Source organism: Pholis gunnellus, assembly GCF_910591455.1.
Source record: "Pholis gunnellus genome assembly, chromosome: 13".
Classification (NCBI taxonomy): domain Eukaryota; kingdom Metazoa; phylum Chordata; class Actinopteri; order Perciformes; family Pholidae; genus Pholis; species Pholis gunnellus.
The window spans coordinates 10088153-10102973 of NC_136540.1; the positions used below are offsets into that span (position 1 = coordinate 10088153).

Below are 14821 nucleotides of genomic sequence, written 5' to 3' on the forward strand. Positions count from 1 at the left end.
TAAAAACAAAGAAGTTCCCTTGCACCAAACTATAAAACCCATAAATTATTATTTTCTATTTTATTCCTCACTGCTGCAAAAAGAGGTTTATTACATTACATTAGATTACATATTTGATAACATGACACATAGGAGTGACAAGCAAATCAACACATTAACATACTTTTATTTTAGATCAGCTGCTGAAAAAGAGAAACGCTGATCATCAGGTCATAATATGTCTTATTTATATATATATTCTTAAAATACTAATGGCTACTAAATGGTGCTGTCGTACGTCATGTTTATTTAGTGCAACGTGCGATATACAGTACGTACTCCTAGTTGTATGTTTTATCTTTCTAGTTTCACCGGGCCTGCTGCCACACAGTCAAACTGTGCACAAAGACATTTGTCCTTGGCTCCTACTGAAAGAATGCCGGCATGGATGTCATCATTTGCTGGTAGTGTGCAACTTATGTGGCCATTTGTTAGCCAGCTCCATTTCCCAACGGTCTTTTGTAAACATGGTGGCGAAGCAGAAACATTTTTGACACAAAACAAAACATGGATCACAAACGAAGCGGGATGAATAATCTTGTGCTTTATATTATATATTGGATTTTCGTTTGTGCTTTTGAATTGGCGTTGTTTCTTAAGCCCCAGCACATTTTCTCCTAATGGAAATGTTTTAGGCCATGGTAGCGCGTTTGCCCTTTTTGGCCACCGTCATTTTAGGTGCAGTACAGCCACTGTTGGTCATTAATGTCATACAAAATTATAGAGCGCAATGATGATGGTTTCAGCAGCAGTATTCTCAGATAACACCTAAAACACAAGGAATAAGAACAAACAATCATCAATACCCTCATATTAAGTACAATCATCTGATAGAAACTGTTCTAAACCTTGTTAGAAGAACCTCTCAGCCTGAAAACCAGCTCCGTTTTTGCATTTCATCTCGCTGTTTTCTTGCTTCACTGAAGCACGTTCTTATTTTCTCTTGAGAACAGTAAAGAATATCCTGTCCTGATGACTCAGTGTCAAAGTGAAATACGTGAATCTTGTATATATCCTTTTCGTTCAGTGTGGAACCCACGCTAGATTTCATTATACGGTAGTTAATAAAAGATGTGTCGTGCCAGAGAACACAAACGTGGCCTTGTCATTTATTGAGCTGAAACATTAAAGGGAGTCTACTCATTACTCCGTGAGAGGTAAAACTCCGCCAAGAAAACTTTTACTGTTGGTATAGCTCATATAGTTCCTCATCACGAATGTGGGGGCTTACTCCAGCTCCGCTGACGCCTCCTCTGAGACAGCTTCACGGAAAAGACGCATGTTTGTCAGATAATTGCTGTCCAGATCTCTATTGAGCGGAACGCTTAACGATGTCGGTTCATGTTGTCAGTATGTCACTCACAAGAGTTCTCCAGGCTAACCCGGTTCACAAGTGTGTCATTACCAAATTAAAGCATGAATAATGTCATATTATAATGCCAATAAGGACTTTAGGAGCACAGATTTTTTTTTCTTACACAGGTCAATCAATCACTATACTGTGTAACTACAGAGAAACCAAAGGTTGATTGATTTTGATGTCTTGTGTTTTTTGAGTAACCTCCCTTCTTTTTCCTTCTCTACCAGTCGAGTGATTCTTCCTATCTCTGTGGAGGAGGTAAGTTTCATTTCTTTATATTTCAGTGTGTGTGTGTGTGTGTGTGTGTGTGTGTGTGTGTGTGTGTGTGTTAGCTAAACTGGCTCAAGGCTTAGCTTTTATTATCTGATTCTTTAGTTCGCTGTATTCGCAAGAGTGAAGCACAAGTGCCTGGCCATCACTAAAACTGCTCTTTTTTTGAGTGGCCTTTGGACTTTAACGTGTGTATATTCATGTTCCAACACACACATAAGACCTTTTGTATTTAATGTATCACAGGGGTGGCCAACCCGCGGCTCGCGAGCCGCATGCGGCTCTTTGCCCGGTTTCATGCGGCTCTTACGTTCATATCGAAGTTTGTATTTGTGTTTTTTTAATGTTCGTGTTCGCTTCGCTTGAGTTAAATACGGTATTTTCGTCAAACGCGCATGTGCGGCCACAGATTACGTTCCTCGTCGACCCATTTAACGCCGAGACGGACTGTTTGAAAGCCCCGCTTTAAGTAAAAATGTAAAAGTCGGACAATTTACAAATATCCGTTGTATCGCGCAAGGCGGAGCTCCTCCCCGATCCGCACGCGCCGCGCACACCTCCACCAGCGTATGTGACAGCAGCAGCAGCCACCCTCCCCGCCGACGAAGAAGGAGCAGCAGCACCCCCCCCCCCCCCCCCCCCCCCCCCCCCCCCCCGACAACCGGCCCTTTGGGGGCAACCATGATGCTGATGTGGCCCCAGAGCGACAATGAGTTTGACACCCCTGGTGTACACAATGTTCATTGTTGAAAATGACTGGCCTGTGGTCTTAGGAGTCAATTTCTGTCATTATCATATTGGTGTGTGACATTTACAATAAATCTGGCTGAGCAAAGGTATGTGTGTGTGTGAGGAAGGGATAGGGTGATGTTCATGTGTGCCCATGTGTATGATGTGGCTCTTTGCGGTAACACAGTAAAAAATGTGGCTCTTGGTCTCTGACTGGTTGGCCACCCCTGATGTATCATATGTCCACTCGGTGTGCATATATAGAGAAAAGGCAGCAGGGATGACCTTGTGAGAGAAACTCTCCATCATATTAAAGAGGGTTCCTATTAGATCGAGCTGTGAACCAACGCAGTCAGCACAGTCTTTCATTGTCCTCGTCCTCTTTTCCCTCTGTGTCCCTCTGTCCCCTGCTATCTTCACTTCCATTGCAGTTTGCTCTTCTATTCAGGCCTGCGTCATAAAATGAGTCACCTGAAACTACTTCCGTGACTTCCTCAGTCCACTTCCCTCATATTTATGCACTTACAATAGAGGAATCCACTTTTGGTAGAGACGTTTGACTCGTGCTGTTTATTCATGATAAATAGATATTGGCTGCTGTTGCCAAAAAGCACTTAAATGTGCTCTTCCACACAATAAACAGCAAGAGTATGAGTGTGAAGTAGCAGTCAGTGCCCAGAGACATGATAACCGGCTAGCAGAGACAACAACAGCCCCTATGCATTGTGCCACGTCAATGCCACAGGACTTCAAGAAGCCAAATCTGAGCAATATATTGTGACTGCTCAGATCCGTGCTTGTGCTGATTATATTTTCATTTTAATCGTGACTCAAAAGCACAAGGCAGTGGCCGGAGAAACATGTCCCTCTGATTTCTGCCCCTTGCATTTCCTCTGGCTCATGGAGGCCTTAGATCTACACATGTTACTCCTCATTAGTGTGTTTGTAGCCTGTAGATCTTAATCATATCTCTACATAACGAGGCAGGTTTCCTCTCAAGCAGGAAGTCCGGAAATCATGTGATGGTCAGCATTCAGTGTCACGATTAGGTGCCGAACAACATACTAAAAGAGAATTATTTCACTAAAATGTGACGCACAAAGCCTGAATACAGTTGAGTAACGTCTCTTGAACCACGAGTGCCCCCTCTGCCCTTGAATCACGTCCCTCCAGAGCTTCATCTTCTCTGTCTTCTTCTCTACATCCCAACTCTCTAAAGCAGCAGTCTTCAGTCATTTGTAATTTTCTAAAAAGCTCAACAGCTGTCTCTTCACTTTGACAACAGATTATTCCCTTTTACAAAGGTTTTGTTTTGGGGTGTGCCTGTTGAATGAGGCTGTTCCAGCTGTTGAAACCCCGGGAGACTTCTCCCAGGAGCAGATTTTAACCTAACGACTTTCATTTTGTGTAAGGAGGAAGTTCTGGTATAACTGAACATGGACTCACCCCACAAGGCAAGGTTGAATTGTATTTGTCCAACACTGTTACCCAGGAGGCTTTGCTGTTCCTGCATCCCATTTATTTAGTCGACAGTTGCTGCGTCTGCAACTGACTTGAGGGAACAGTCTCTCTGTTGCTCAACACTTCTGTCTAAAAATGTAATTCAGAGGCCATCAGGATCACAATTATTCCACCTTTGTTCCATCTATGTGTTCACATTATGTGAAGGTCATTTAAATCAGTTCGGCAAAGGTTGTGTTGGTCATTGTCTTTTTGTCTTTCATTGCTGTTCCTGTGGAGTCATAACCTTTTATTAAATGAGCACAAAAGGTCCAAAGGTCATGGTTGAAAGGAGCAGTCTCTGAATAGTGGCTTTTCTTTGGTCACCTTCCTAACCTCCAAAAAGTCCTCGGGTAGCTTAAACAACTGCTGCAATAGTGTCCGAGTGTCCAAATCTCCTCCACTCAAATTAAGTGTTTTTGGTTGCTGTGATTGTATACATAGGAGATGAATTTATGTGAGTATTTTGTTGTCTTTCAATGTGAAGAAATCCACCATATCCTTAACCAAGCACTTGCATTCTTGAACCCCCATTAGAGTAAAATATTGTAGTTAAGGCGTTTAATAGAAAATTATTCAACAATCCAAAACATCAATGTTAGGTTTTGTTCCAGAGAGAGAGAGAGAAACTATCTCTTTGGAATAGTAAATATGTACCAACGTTCAAACAAACAATCCACAAATGATTTATTTATTTCAAATTGTTTTCATCAGTTTATTTGTACTTTTACTACATTTGTGCATTTGTTGTGCTTCTCAAAAGCGCCAGAACAGATAAATAGGTAGATCTTTTTAACTTTTATTATTTTTTGTTATTTTCCATTTAACTTATTTTATGTTTACAGTGATATGCTCTGTTATGCTGTGCTCATCTTTGTACATCACTGTGTGCTAATTATTATTTAATTTTTTTTATTCATTACTGTTTCCGTGCAGAAGAGCATTCGATCACCATTTGACTCAGTAATGAGACGTTCTGTAAAAGTTTGTTTTGTGACAGGCTCTTCACACTGTTTGTATTTCTAATGACTACAACATTTTCAGTAAAAATCCATTCTAGTTCCTAGATTGTTTTTTCTTTTTCTTTTTGTTGGCTTGCTACATGTGTAAAAAAGTGACCTATAACATTCTCATGGTTCGATTTTACGTTAACCTTCTATAGCGTAGAAAGAACAATAGAACAGAAAGAATAACTGTAAATCTCTTGTGAAAATGATGTTGTTTCGTCTTTTGCAATGTTGTGCGTGTATCTGCGCTCTGGTCCAGCTTTGTGCCGAGGTTATATGGAGGATTAGAGGTGATTAAGAAATGAAAGGAGCCATTGTCCAGTGTTTAAACACTCGCATGCACACTCGGGACCAGGAAGATGGGGAATGGGAGGAAGAAAGGAGTGAAAGAAGGACAAAGTGTACAGTTTGTAGCCAGTTTGAGGAAACAAGCTAGATCCAACAAAAATAGGTTGATTTGTAACAAAGGCAAACAAAAGTGTGTGGGAGACATTATGAGGATTCAGGGACAAGGAAAGGACAAAGTAAAGATCAGGAAAAGGATCAGAAGAAAAAGTAATCCACCACTTAAGACTGAAATAGAAAATTGATATATGTTACTGTGAAAGCTCACTCATCTACAGGATAATACATGTTGAGGGAAACAGCTTGTTTCTCCCTTTAAACACACTTTATTCCTCATTCTGACCTGTTTTTTTCTCTCTGTTTTCAGTACCAGGTTGGCCAGCTGTACTCTGTAGCCGAGGCCAGTAAGAATGAGACCGGTGGAGGAGAAGGAGTGGAGGTGCTAAAAAATGAGCCCTACGAGAAAGATGGAGAGAAGGGACAGTACACACACAAAATTTACCATTTGCAGAGGTAAGCAGTTGTCCGACAGGTTTAAAAGTTCACTCAGGAAGACTGCTTCATTCATCCCTCCCTCGAGGCTGCATCTTCTTGGCTCCTATCCATTTGTACATTTCTCCACTTCAGTCTGTTATCCCACCACTTTAAAGTCGTCTCCCTCTTTCACTCCAAGCAGTTTAGAAAGTTTGAAACTACTTTTTCAGGAATAGTTTCACATTTTGTGAAGAGTTGGATGAAAAGGCGTGTACGTTAAATATGAAGCTATGCCGCCAGCAGCCAGGTTAGCTTAGCTTAGCATAAAGACAGGAAGCAGGGGGGGGGGGGACTTGGCTCTGCCCAAAGCTTAAATAAGACGTCATGCTAGTGGCTCTGTTGGCCCGTACTTTGTGGTGCTCTGAGCTAAATGTTAATGTTAGCATGCTAACATACTCACAATGATTGCTAACATGCTGATGCTAAGCTAAGCAGGTATAATGTTTACCATGTTCGATACCTTAGTTTACCATGTTAGCTGTTTCCACTTGCTGCTAAGCTAAGCTAACCACCATTTAATCACACTGTGCATCAAAATCGAATCTTGATATTATTAACTTTGCTTGGACCTCTGTAACTATTCTCTCCTCGTTAAAAAAAGGTAATTAAAATACTATTAGACTTACCTTGGTCTGACTCACTCCTCTGTTTTGCAGTAAAGTGCCATCATTCGTCAGAATGTTGGCTCCAGCTTCAGCTCTCAACATCCATGAGAAAGCCTGGAACGCATACCCATACTGTCGCACAGGTAGCCCACACACACACACACACACACGCGCACAATAAATTAACATAACTAGCACATACAGAAGTGAGAAACTCGATCCACAATAAAATGAAAAGAATACATTTCACAGTCACAGACATTTTTGGCTATATGCTTGAAATCTAAACATACACTCCATCGATCTACATGAAGGTCCAATCGAGGTCCCAGGAGGAAGTCGCATCTTCCAAACTACCTTTTAATCTACTGAGCATGGTCTTATAGTGGTCTCATCTACCAAAACCTTTAAATCTGGAGAGTTTTCGAATGCCTAAAAATAATCAAGGAGGCTTCAACCACACCCACCATAATAACTGAAAACCCACATTTTGATGTAATGCAGTGCGCATAAACTTTAATGTACTTTTATGCACAGTTGACTCAAATGACTTCGAGGTCACATAGGTGCTGATCTGTCAAAGGGATTGTCGCTGTCTCTATACCTCTCTGTCTGTCTCTGTGTCGGTCACCTTGAAGTTGAATTATTAACTGCATGTCCAGTGAGAAGAGCCATGCATTCACTCGAGCCTTTCAGGCTGAGATCACACACACACACACACACACACACAGAGTCCAGCAGCTGCCAGACAGCCATCTTTCATACAAAGACACAAGACAGTCAAAGACACAACCTGAACCTACGCACAAGATACTCACTGACAAATATTGCCGAACAATTCCCCTCCTCTTCCTCTGTACATTGTCCAATACTGTAAATGCTATAACATGTCTCAACTGCATTATTTTCTTTCTTTCTCTGTTTGCTCCTCCGCTTTCTTTCATCTGGCTCTGCAGTTATCACTGTAAGTATTTTCTTTTCTTTTCCACTTACAGATTGCGTGTGTGTTGACATGAAGGAAGCTTTGATGCCAATAGAGGCAACAAATTAAACTGAAAGTTGAGAAAGAAATTTGATCTATTTCAGCGAGATGGCAGCAGTAGGGATAGTCAGACACCATTACTCTGGTGTGTTTGTGGTGCTGTGTGTATGAGAGCAGGAGAGACTGGCCTGTGTCAATTGTATTTAATTGTTTTTCACTTGCATGCATTTTATTCTGTAGATATACTGTTCCCTTGTCACTCAGGATTATCTCTCTTTTCTCTGCAGAACGAGTATATGAAAGACAACTTCCTGATCAAGATTGAGACATGGCACAAACCTGACACGGGACACCTCGAAAATGTAATTAGTAAAGTATTGAGCTGAGGAGGTGCATGCATGTATTTATGCAGCGTGAAGATGTATTAATGCTGTTTTTGGGATGACTTAAAACAATGCACCTGGCAAAGAAGTTCCTCTAATGCTAGATGTTTTATTGACAACATTTCACACTACTTCAATCTGTTTTTGTCCTCTAATAAAAAATTGCTCTGTGAATACATGTGCAGGAAATACCGAAACAAGCCCCTATTATATGGCTCCCATAATTACTTTGGGACAGTGCTATATAAATGAACACGTTCATGAAAAATACAGTGAGCAATTAGGTTCCACTAATTACACGAGAAATCTGTCGCCCATGCATATTTTTACTTATTTTTACATATCATATGGGCTTAGAAAATCCTTTTTACCCTGTCTCTGTTGTCTGTGGGCTGCCTGCAGAGATTTGTGCCTGTATGAAGCTGTGCTCTGTGCTGCTGTTTCAGGTACACGGTTTGGATGCAGAAACCTGGAAGAAAGTGGATGTAGTCTATATTGATATCGCGGACAGAAGCCAAGTGGATTCGAAGGTGAAAACGTTTAACTTAAGATCCACATTGAGACGATTACGGCGACTAGATCTCGTAGTTTTTTGTGTCACCTCATCCATGTTGTTTATTCCGGTTTTTCCTCCCTCTCTCCAGGACTACAAGCCAGAGGAGGACCCTTGCAGGTACAAGTCAGTGAAGACAGGACGAGGCCCTCTAGGACCAGACTGGAAGGTACAGTGTCTTGTTGTTCATTTCTCAGTTGGTTGAGACACATTTTAACCACTGCAATACATGATACACATAGAACTCCAACCAAAATACTGTTCATTATTTACGGTCAGAAGAAAAAAATCACTTGATACTTGTTTGTTATGATGTTTAGTGAGTGCTGAAATCATCGTCTGTATTCCAAAAAGAGAAACTAGAAGACCTAGAACTGTGGATATACAGTACAAGCCATTGTTGTGATACATGAAACAAAGCGTTTAACTACCATTTTCACACTCCATGCCATGTCGTTCTGAAAATATTGGTGTATTGGAATGATCAGATGAGATGAAAAATAAGAGGAGCCTAGTGTGTTTGCCCTCTTGACTTTATTCATTTGCTTGCTTTCCTCCATTCTGTTTCTCTTCCCGTGCACTGATTCGCTTAAGCTGAACAGGCAATCAGAGTTATTTCTCTTACTGAGGTTCTCCTCCACCAATTCATCATGCTAAACGTCCAAAAAGCCGCCGACAAGCAGACTAGTGCCAACGGTGCGGGACACACTGCATAAACTAGGGCCACAGACGCTCACTTACTGCCCAAAATTGTCCGTTGTCCTGGTGTGTCAGGGCCTTAACACAACTACCCACTAGCATTTTGTGGATATTCCAGTGTTTTTATTTACTCAATTTAAATTTGACAATTTAGGCCGTCAGTATTTCCAAAGCCCCGGCTCTGACTCTGACTGTAAAACTAAATAGAATTAAAAAGAATACAAAAAAATGTATTTTATTGCACAGCCATCTTTGTTATCAATTTAAAAATCCCTGTATGTATATTTGTGCACTTGCAGAAGGAACTTCCTAAGAAGACAGACTGCCCACACATGTGTGCCTACAAACTGGTCACTGTCAAATTCAAGTGGTGGGGCCTGCAAAATAAAGTGGAGAGCTTCATTCAAAAGGTGCGTTTACAGTGTGGACTGTGGTACATACCGGTTTGTCACTTAGTGATCATCATGACATCCAGGTAGCCACAGGTCAACGTCTGCTACAGAGGAGGGATTGTTGACAAACTGCTTAACATGATTTTGCAGGACAGTCCTCGTGTGTGTGTGTGTGTGTGTGTGTGTGTGTGTGTGTGTGTGTGTGTGTGTGTGTGTGTGTGTGTGTGTGTTAAAGACCGTTAGTGTTTCATATCCTATGTATACAGTACATACAGTGTCTCACATCTTGTTAGCTTTAGGTTAGAGTGGAAAAGTACCACCCACTATGATGCCGTACACACAGTATGGGCTGCACCAGCCTCTAGTGGATAAACTGGGTAAACCAGGATGGAATTAAACAATTTGATTTTAACATTTGGACTAAAATAGTCTGCTTACTTTATTCAAACCACAATATGACTTTCTCTTCATTCTCACATGTTGTTTCACAGCAAGAGAAGCGCTTGTTCACTAATTTCCACCGTCAGCTGTTCTGCTGGATTGACAAGTGGATCGACTTGAACATGGAAGACATTCGTCGCATGGAGGAGGACACACGCAAGGAGCTAGATGAGGTGAGGAAAGATATATATTAGGAAAACAACAATTAGTAGTTCAACCATAGTCTTAGAGCTACAAGATTTCTGTGTATGATCTGTTTGTGTTGTGTGTGTCTCAGATGAGAGTGAAGGACCCAGTGAAAGGGATGGTGGCTCTAGAGGACTGAGGTTGTGTTGGACAGTGAATGCTGCTGCTAATGAGGTTAGAGGAACATAACTGTTTTGTTTCAAGGTAGCTCTAAAATGTATTTGACTGTCTGTCTGTACACACATACCTTTTATATAAATATATATATATATATATATATTTTTGTTTTTAACTGATCAATTATTTATTTACATAGTGGAAAGGGTTTCTTGTGTATGCTCTTACCTCTTTCTGTCTTTCAGACCAGACTACCCAGACACCAGCGGATTCACATCCTACGTCTATTCCTACTGACACAACATCTGACCGGCTGGTCCAACTTGCCCGCCCCCCCCCCCCCCCCCCCCCCCCCGGTACAATCTGGTTTTCAGGGACCTGGACCCAGTAAACTCCCAGTTTTCAGATGATCTCCTCCACCACATCCCACCTCCCTTGAGTCCCATCCATAATTTGTTTTTCCATCCAGTGTCCCCATCTTATTAAGTGCTCTGAGGCCTCCAGTAGCAACACTTTAGATCTTGTCAGTCGGTCCTCTCGTTCTCTCTCTCAGTCTCTAAACTGTTCAACACTACAGAGAGTTGTCATTTATCTCTGCAATTTAGGATTTATTTCTACTTAAGATGTCCCAATGGTGTATATATACAGTATACCGTATATCGGGGAGCTGAATAATTGTATTGAAATATATATATATAGATATATATAAATATAAATATATATGAACAGGGTTTTTTAAAATATTTTGTCTGTAGGTTTGTCTGTGGGTGTTTATTTTTCAGAACAAGCTCTATCTGCTTAGTGTTGAGTTTTGATCCTGTGATTATTTTATTTAATTTTTTGATTTGTCATAATACCGCCTACTCTCCATTTGTGTCACGCTATATGCAGTGTTTCCTTTTATTGTTCAAACCAATTTGCAAGTCTATAAACCACAGCTGTCAGGTTGGGATTGTGCTGAGAAGGCTGTGGTGTCTCTGCTGTACTCCTGACCTACCAGATAGGATTTATTCCCAGTAGCTCCCTTTATATGTTGAGGCTTCCATTGGCTTTTCTGCTGCTTTGCGAGTTTGTGCGTGCGTGCGTGTGTGTGTGTGGTTCTGTAGCGTTGTAAATTCCTCAAGGTTTCCAGACATGTTTTTAATTTGTATCTCTTAAGATCATTTCTAGCTCTTCAGTTTCCTCAGATAAGGAGTGCAGTAACTTAAACACACACACACACACAGTATACAAGACAGAAGTAAAATGTATCATTCTGCAGAGGACAACACACATTAGATCAGCCATAAATGGGTCTTTCTTTCCACAGACTTCACATCCTTTTTGCTGCAGAACTCTGTGATTTAAACATTAGCAGCCATCGTCAATACACAGCTCCTGACGCCCGCTGTAGATAGATAAATGGTTATTTGAAAGTAAAACTTTATGTGGTCTGCATCAGCTCTTGCCCTGTCACCCATTCTGTCACCTCCAGTGGATAAATGGTCTTATCCAGCGATAGCAATAACTACCATGACACGTTGGTCTCTCCTTTTATCATCACCAAATGTAATCTTACTCTACTGTTTGCTCCTATGCTGAATACAGTTTTTAGTAAAGCAGAGCCCAAGCTGAAAGTCAAGGACGGTTTAGGTGTTGATTCATTATTTGTTAAATGCTGGTTTTATTGTGTTCGTCATTGGGTGAGGCAGATTTCTCTCCTCCTGGAATCTGAAGCCTGTTACGTGTAGTACTGTGGTTTTTCGGTATATGCATGAGTGTACATGAGTGACGTACAGTAGTGTCTTTGACGAGATCTGACGCTGGCTGGTGAAGAAGGGAGGAAGTAATGGAGCTATAGGGGGGGGATGACGGCAGCCACTAACCTTCCTCCTCTTGTTGACGTCTGTTTGGCCTCCTTTGTCCTCAGTTACTTTTATTATCCATCCTCTGATTACCTTCCCTACACATATATAACGGCGTGGAAACTTTAAAGAGCAAGCAACGGATAATGTCGAAACCATGAGGTCACTTTAGGTCACTAAAAAAACTGCCATCAGAACGAGTATACAATCATACACACGTACACAATCTGATTGAATGTTTAAGAGTATGAACATCCGGTTCCACTGAAGGGCTTTTCAAACAAAGACTGTATCAATTCCGGAGAGGAATTCAGAAGAAGAATTAATGATCTGCTAAATTCCGTCTAACTCGTGACACGACAGCGCAGCGAATAATTATAGGCTAAATGAATTGCTATTATATCTTTGTATGTTTGTTATAGCACCCTGAGGTGCTCATAGAATTGTGGATTTTCTGTAAATAGCAGCATTGACACCAGTCTTCCAAGGCCTCTTGAATTATGATTATAACACACAGAAGAGGAGCATTTAAATGACTTTTGTGCATCATTTTACAGGAATATATTATTATATATAATATATTATATATTAGAGTAGTGTTATTTGTGCGATGATTAATTTATACATCTATGTGATCCCTCTTGAGCCCAAGCACAGAAGCCAATAAATCCAAATTTATTTTACTTGCCATAAGTATACGAAAGGCGTAAAGAGGCCATTAAAAAACTGCTCAGGGCATTATTGGCAAACATTGAAGCATAGAAGTTTACACTTGCTTCATCTTGTGTGACTTATTTCATATCCCTATATTCCTGTATGTCAAGATTAAGTTTATAAACCCGTCACTGCGTTTCTGTTGCCTCCTCTTTAATGAAAACACTGGACCTGGATATCCAACCCTTCCACCTGTCTCTGTGTCCATCGAGCATCTCACTCACTGTCTGTGATGGGGCTATCAACTGAATCATGGAGATTTGTGGATGTACTGTATGTGTTGACTTTGTAAATAGTAAATAAATTAATGTAGATGAACACATATATATAGATCAGACTGTCCTGCCAGACCTTCAGCACACCCTCTTGACACTTGATCCTCTTATTCCGCCGCTGTCACAGACCACAGTGACCAATTAGCTCTCGCAGAGGTATCATTGTGAGGAACTGTAGGGTTATGATTGCTGAACTTTAGTGCTGACGAGACATTTTGAGAAATACTGTCAGCTGTAGATTAAAATAAACACATTCTAATTAATTGGAGGGAAAAAAATCATTAAAAGCAAAAACCCTGTTCACTATTTCCTCTCCTCACGTTGTTCTTCCCTCACAGGGACCACGTCTTATTGGCAGGACAGTGTATAGATATATATTTTTGTTCTGAGTGTTGTAGTACCTCTGTTGTCAGTCTCTGAACTACACTCGCTTCTCTCTCTGGAAAGGAACATGTAACAGCAGCTTGGGTCAGTTCATTGATCCACGTAATTAGCTGATGGTGTCAGCCTCCGTGGAAGTTGGAGTTTCCCCTCCTATGGGTTATGATATGATGGCGATTGAGGGGAAATGATTTCACATTTAGGAGCACTCGGAGCCGGAGGGTTGGAGTTATAGCTAGATAGGAAGAAAAAAAAAAGACGATTAGATGTGGTTGTTTGAAAACAGATACTGACACTAGGTCCATACAAAATTGTGAGAGAACATGGTTTAACAGAGACAATCTCATAGATATCTGTTGTTAGATTCCTCGATTATGAAACCAAATGATTCCACCATCCCAAACTGTTTTAAATCTCTCTCTTTCTCTCTCTTACTCTCTCTTACTCTCTGTCACCCCTGTTAACTTGTCTCCTGTTTTTCTTTCTTTTATTGTGAATTTGTGCCTTTTTGTCATCTTCCAATAACACTACTGTACATTGGAGACGTAAAGAAATGAATAAAAAGAAGCAAAGCAACTGTACATATGTTATGATGTGAATGTTTTTTATTGTACTGTGAGACAGAAGCTGGCTAACCGCTAACAGCTAACAGCTCATGGAACTACCAGTGTAGACACTGCTGTAGCACGCCGCCATTCTGCCACTGCTAAGCAGGCAGATAGTTTGGTTAGTTTACCATTGTGTTTTGGCACAATTGTATGAAGTGTATTTTACGACAACTTCGAGGCAGGTAAGAAGAGAAATGATGCAGGCTTTTTTTTTGTGTAAGTACCACATACAGTACCTGAAGTCCCCTAAAAAATAAATGAAGATATAGTGCAAGAGGCCTTGACATCTGCTGGACATTAAATGTTACTATACAAATACTACTGTTACTGTTATGATGGATAGGCTTTACTCTAGAGCCTTGCAAATAATTACAAGGCAATTCATTCTTTGGTTGGATGTTAAAAGGGGAGATTTAAAAAAAAAAAGTTTGACAATTAATACATATAAATTAGACATAAACTGGATCTAGCAAAGACATATTAACAAAATATGTACACAGTAAATGAATAAATCAATCCATTGATTAATAGATCTAAATAAAAGGGGGATTAGACACTTAAAGTCACTACATTTAGAACATGGACAATTGTCTTTGCCGCCCCTGTGTAAGTATATAATATATAATATAATATTTACCGTATGCAACCTCTAGCCGTGTTATATTTTGTTCTTTTTTTTTTTTTGGAGGATGTTAATAGACCTGAAAGGTGTCTTTTTGATTACAGGCCAAACAACTGATACTTCGTATCCCTCTCCCACCAATAGGCCGTCAAAATATTGCAGTTACCCAGATCTGATACCAAAGCAACCACCCAGTAGCCTAAATTAAGAGAATACAACCGTGAAGGAGTGCATC

General features: G+C 40.6%; 1 protein-coding gene across 1 annotated transcript; it reads left to right on the plus strand.

The window, feature by feature from the left end:
- Positions 1-423: 423 nt before the first annotated feature.
- On the plus strand, positions 424-10164 carry pitpnab (phosphatidylinositol transfer protein, alpha b; the record flags this gene model as incomplete). Its single annotated transcript, XM_079171905.1, has 10 exons — positions 424-443; positions 1627-1657; positions 5618-5763; positions 6441-6532; positions 7636-7733; positions 8201-8284; positions 8399-8476; positions 9306-9416; positions 9890-10012; positions 10117-10164. 10 exons carry the CDS (start codon positions 424-426, stop codon positions 10162-10164), a joined length of 831 nt encoding a protein of 276 aa, XP_079028031.1.
- Positions 10165-14821: the final 4657 nt, after the last annotated feature.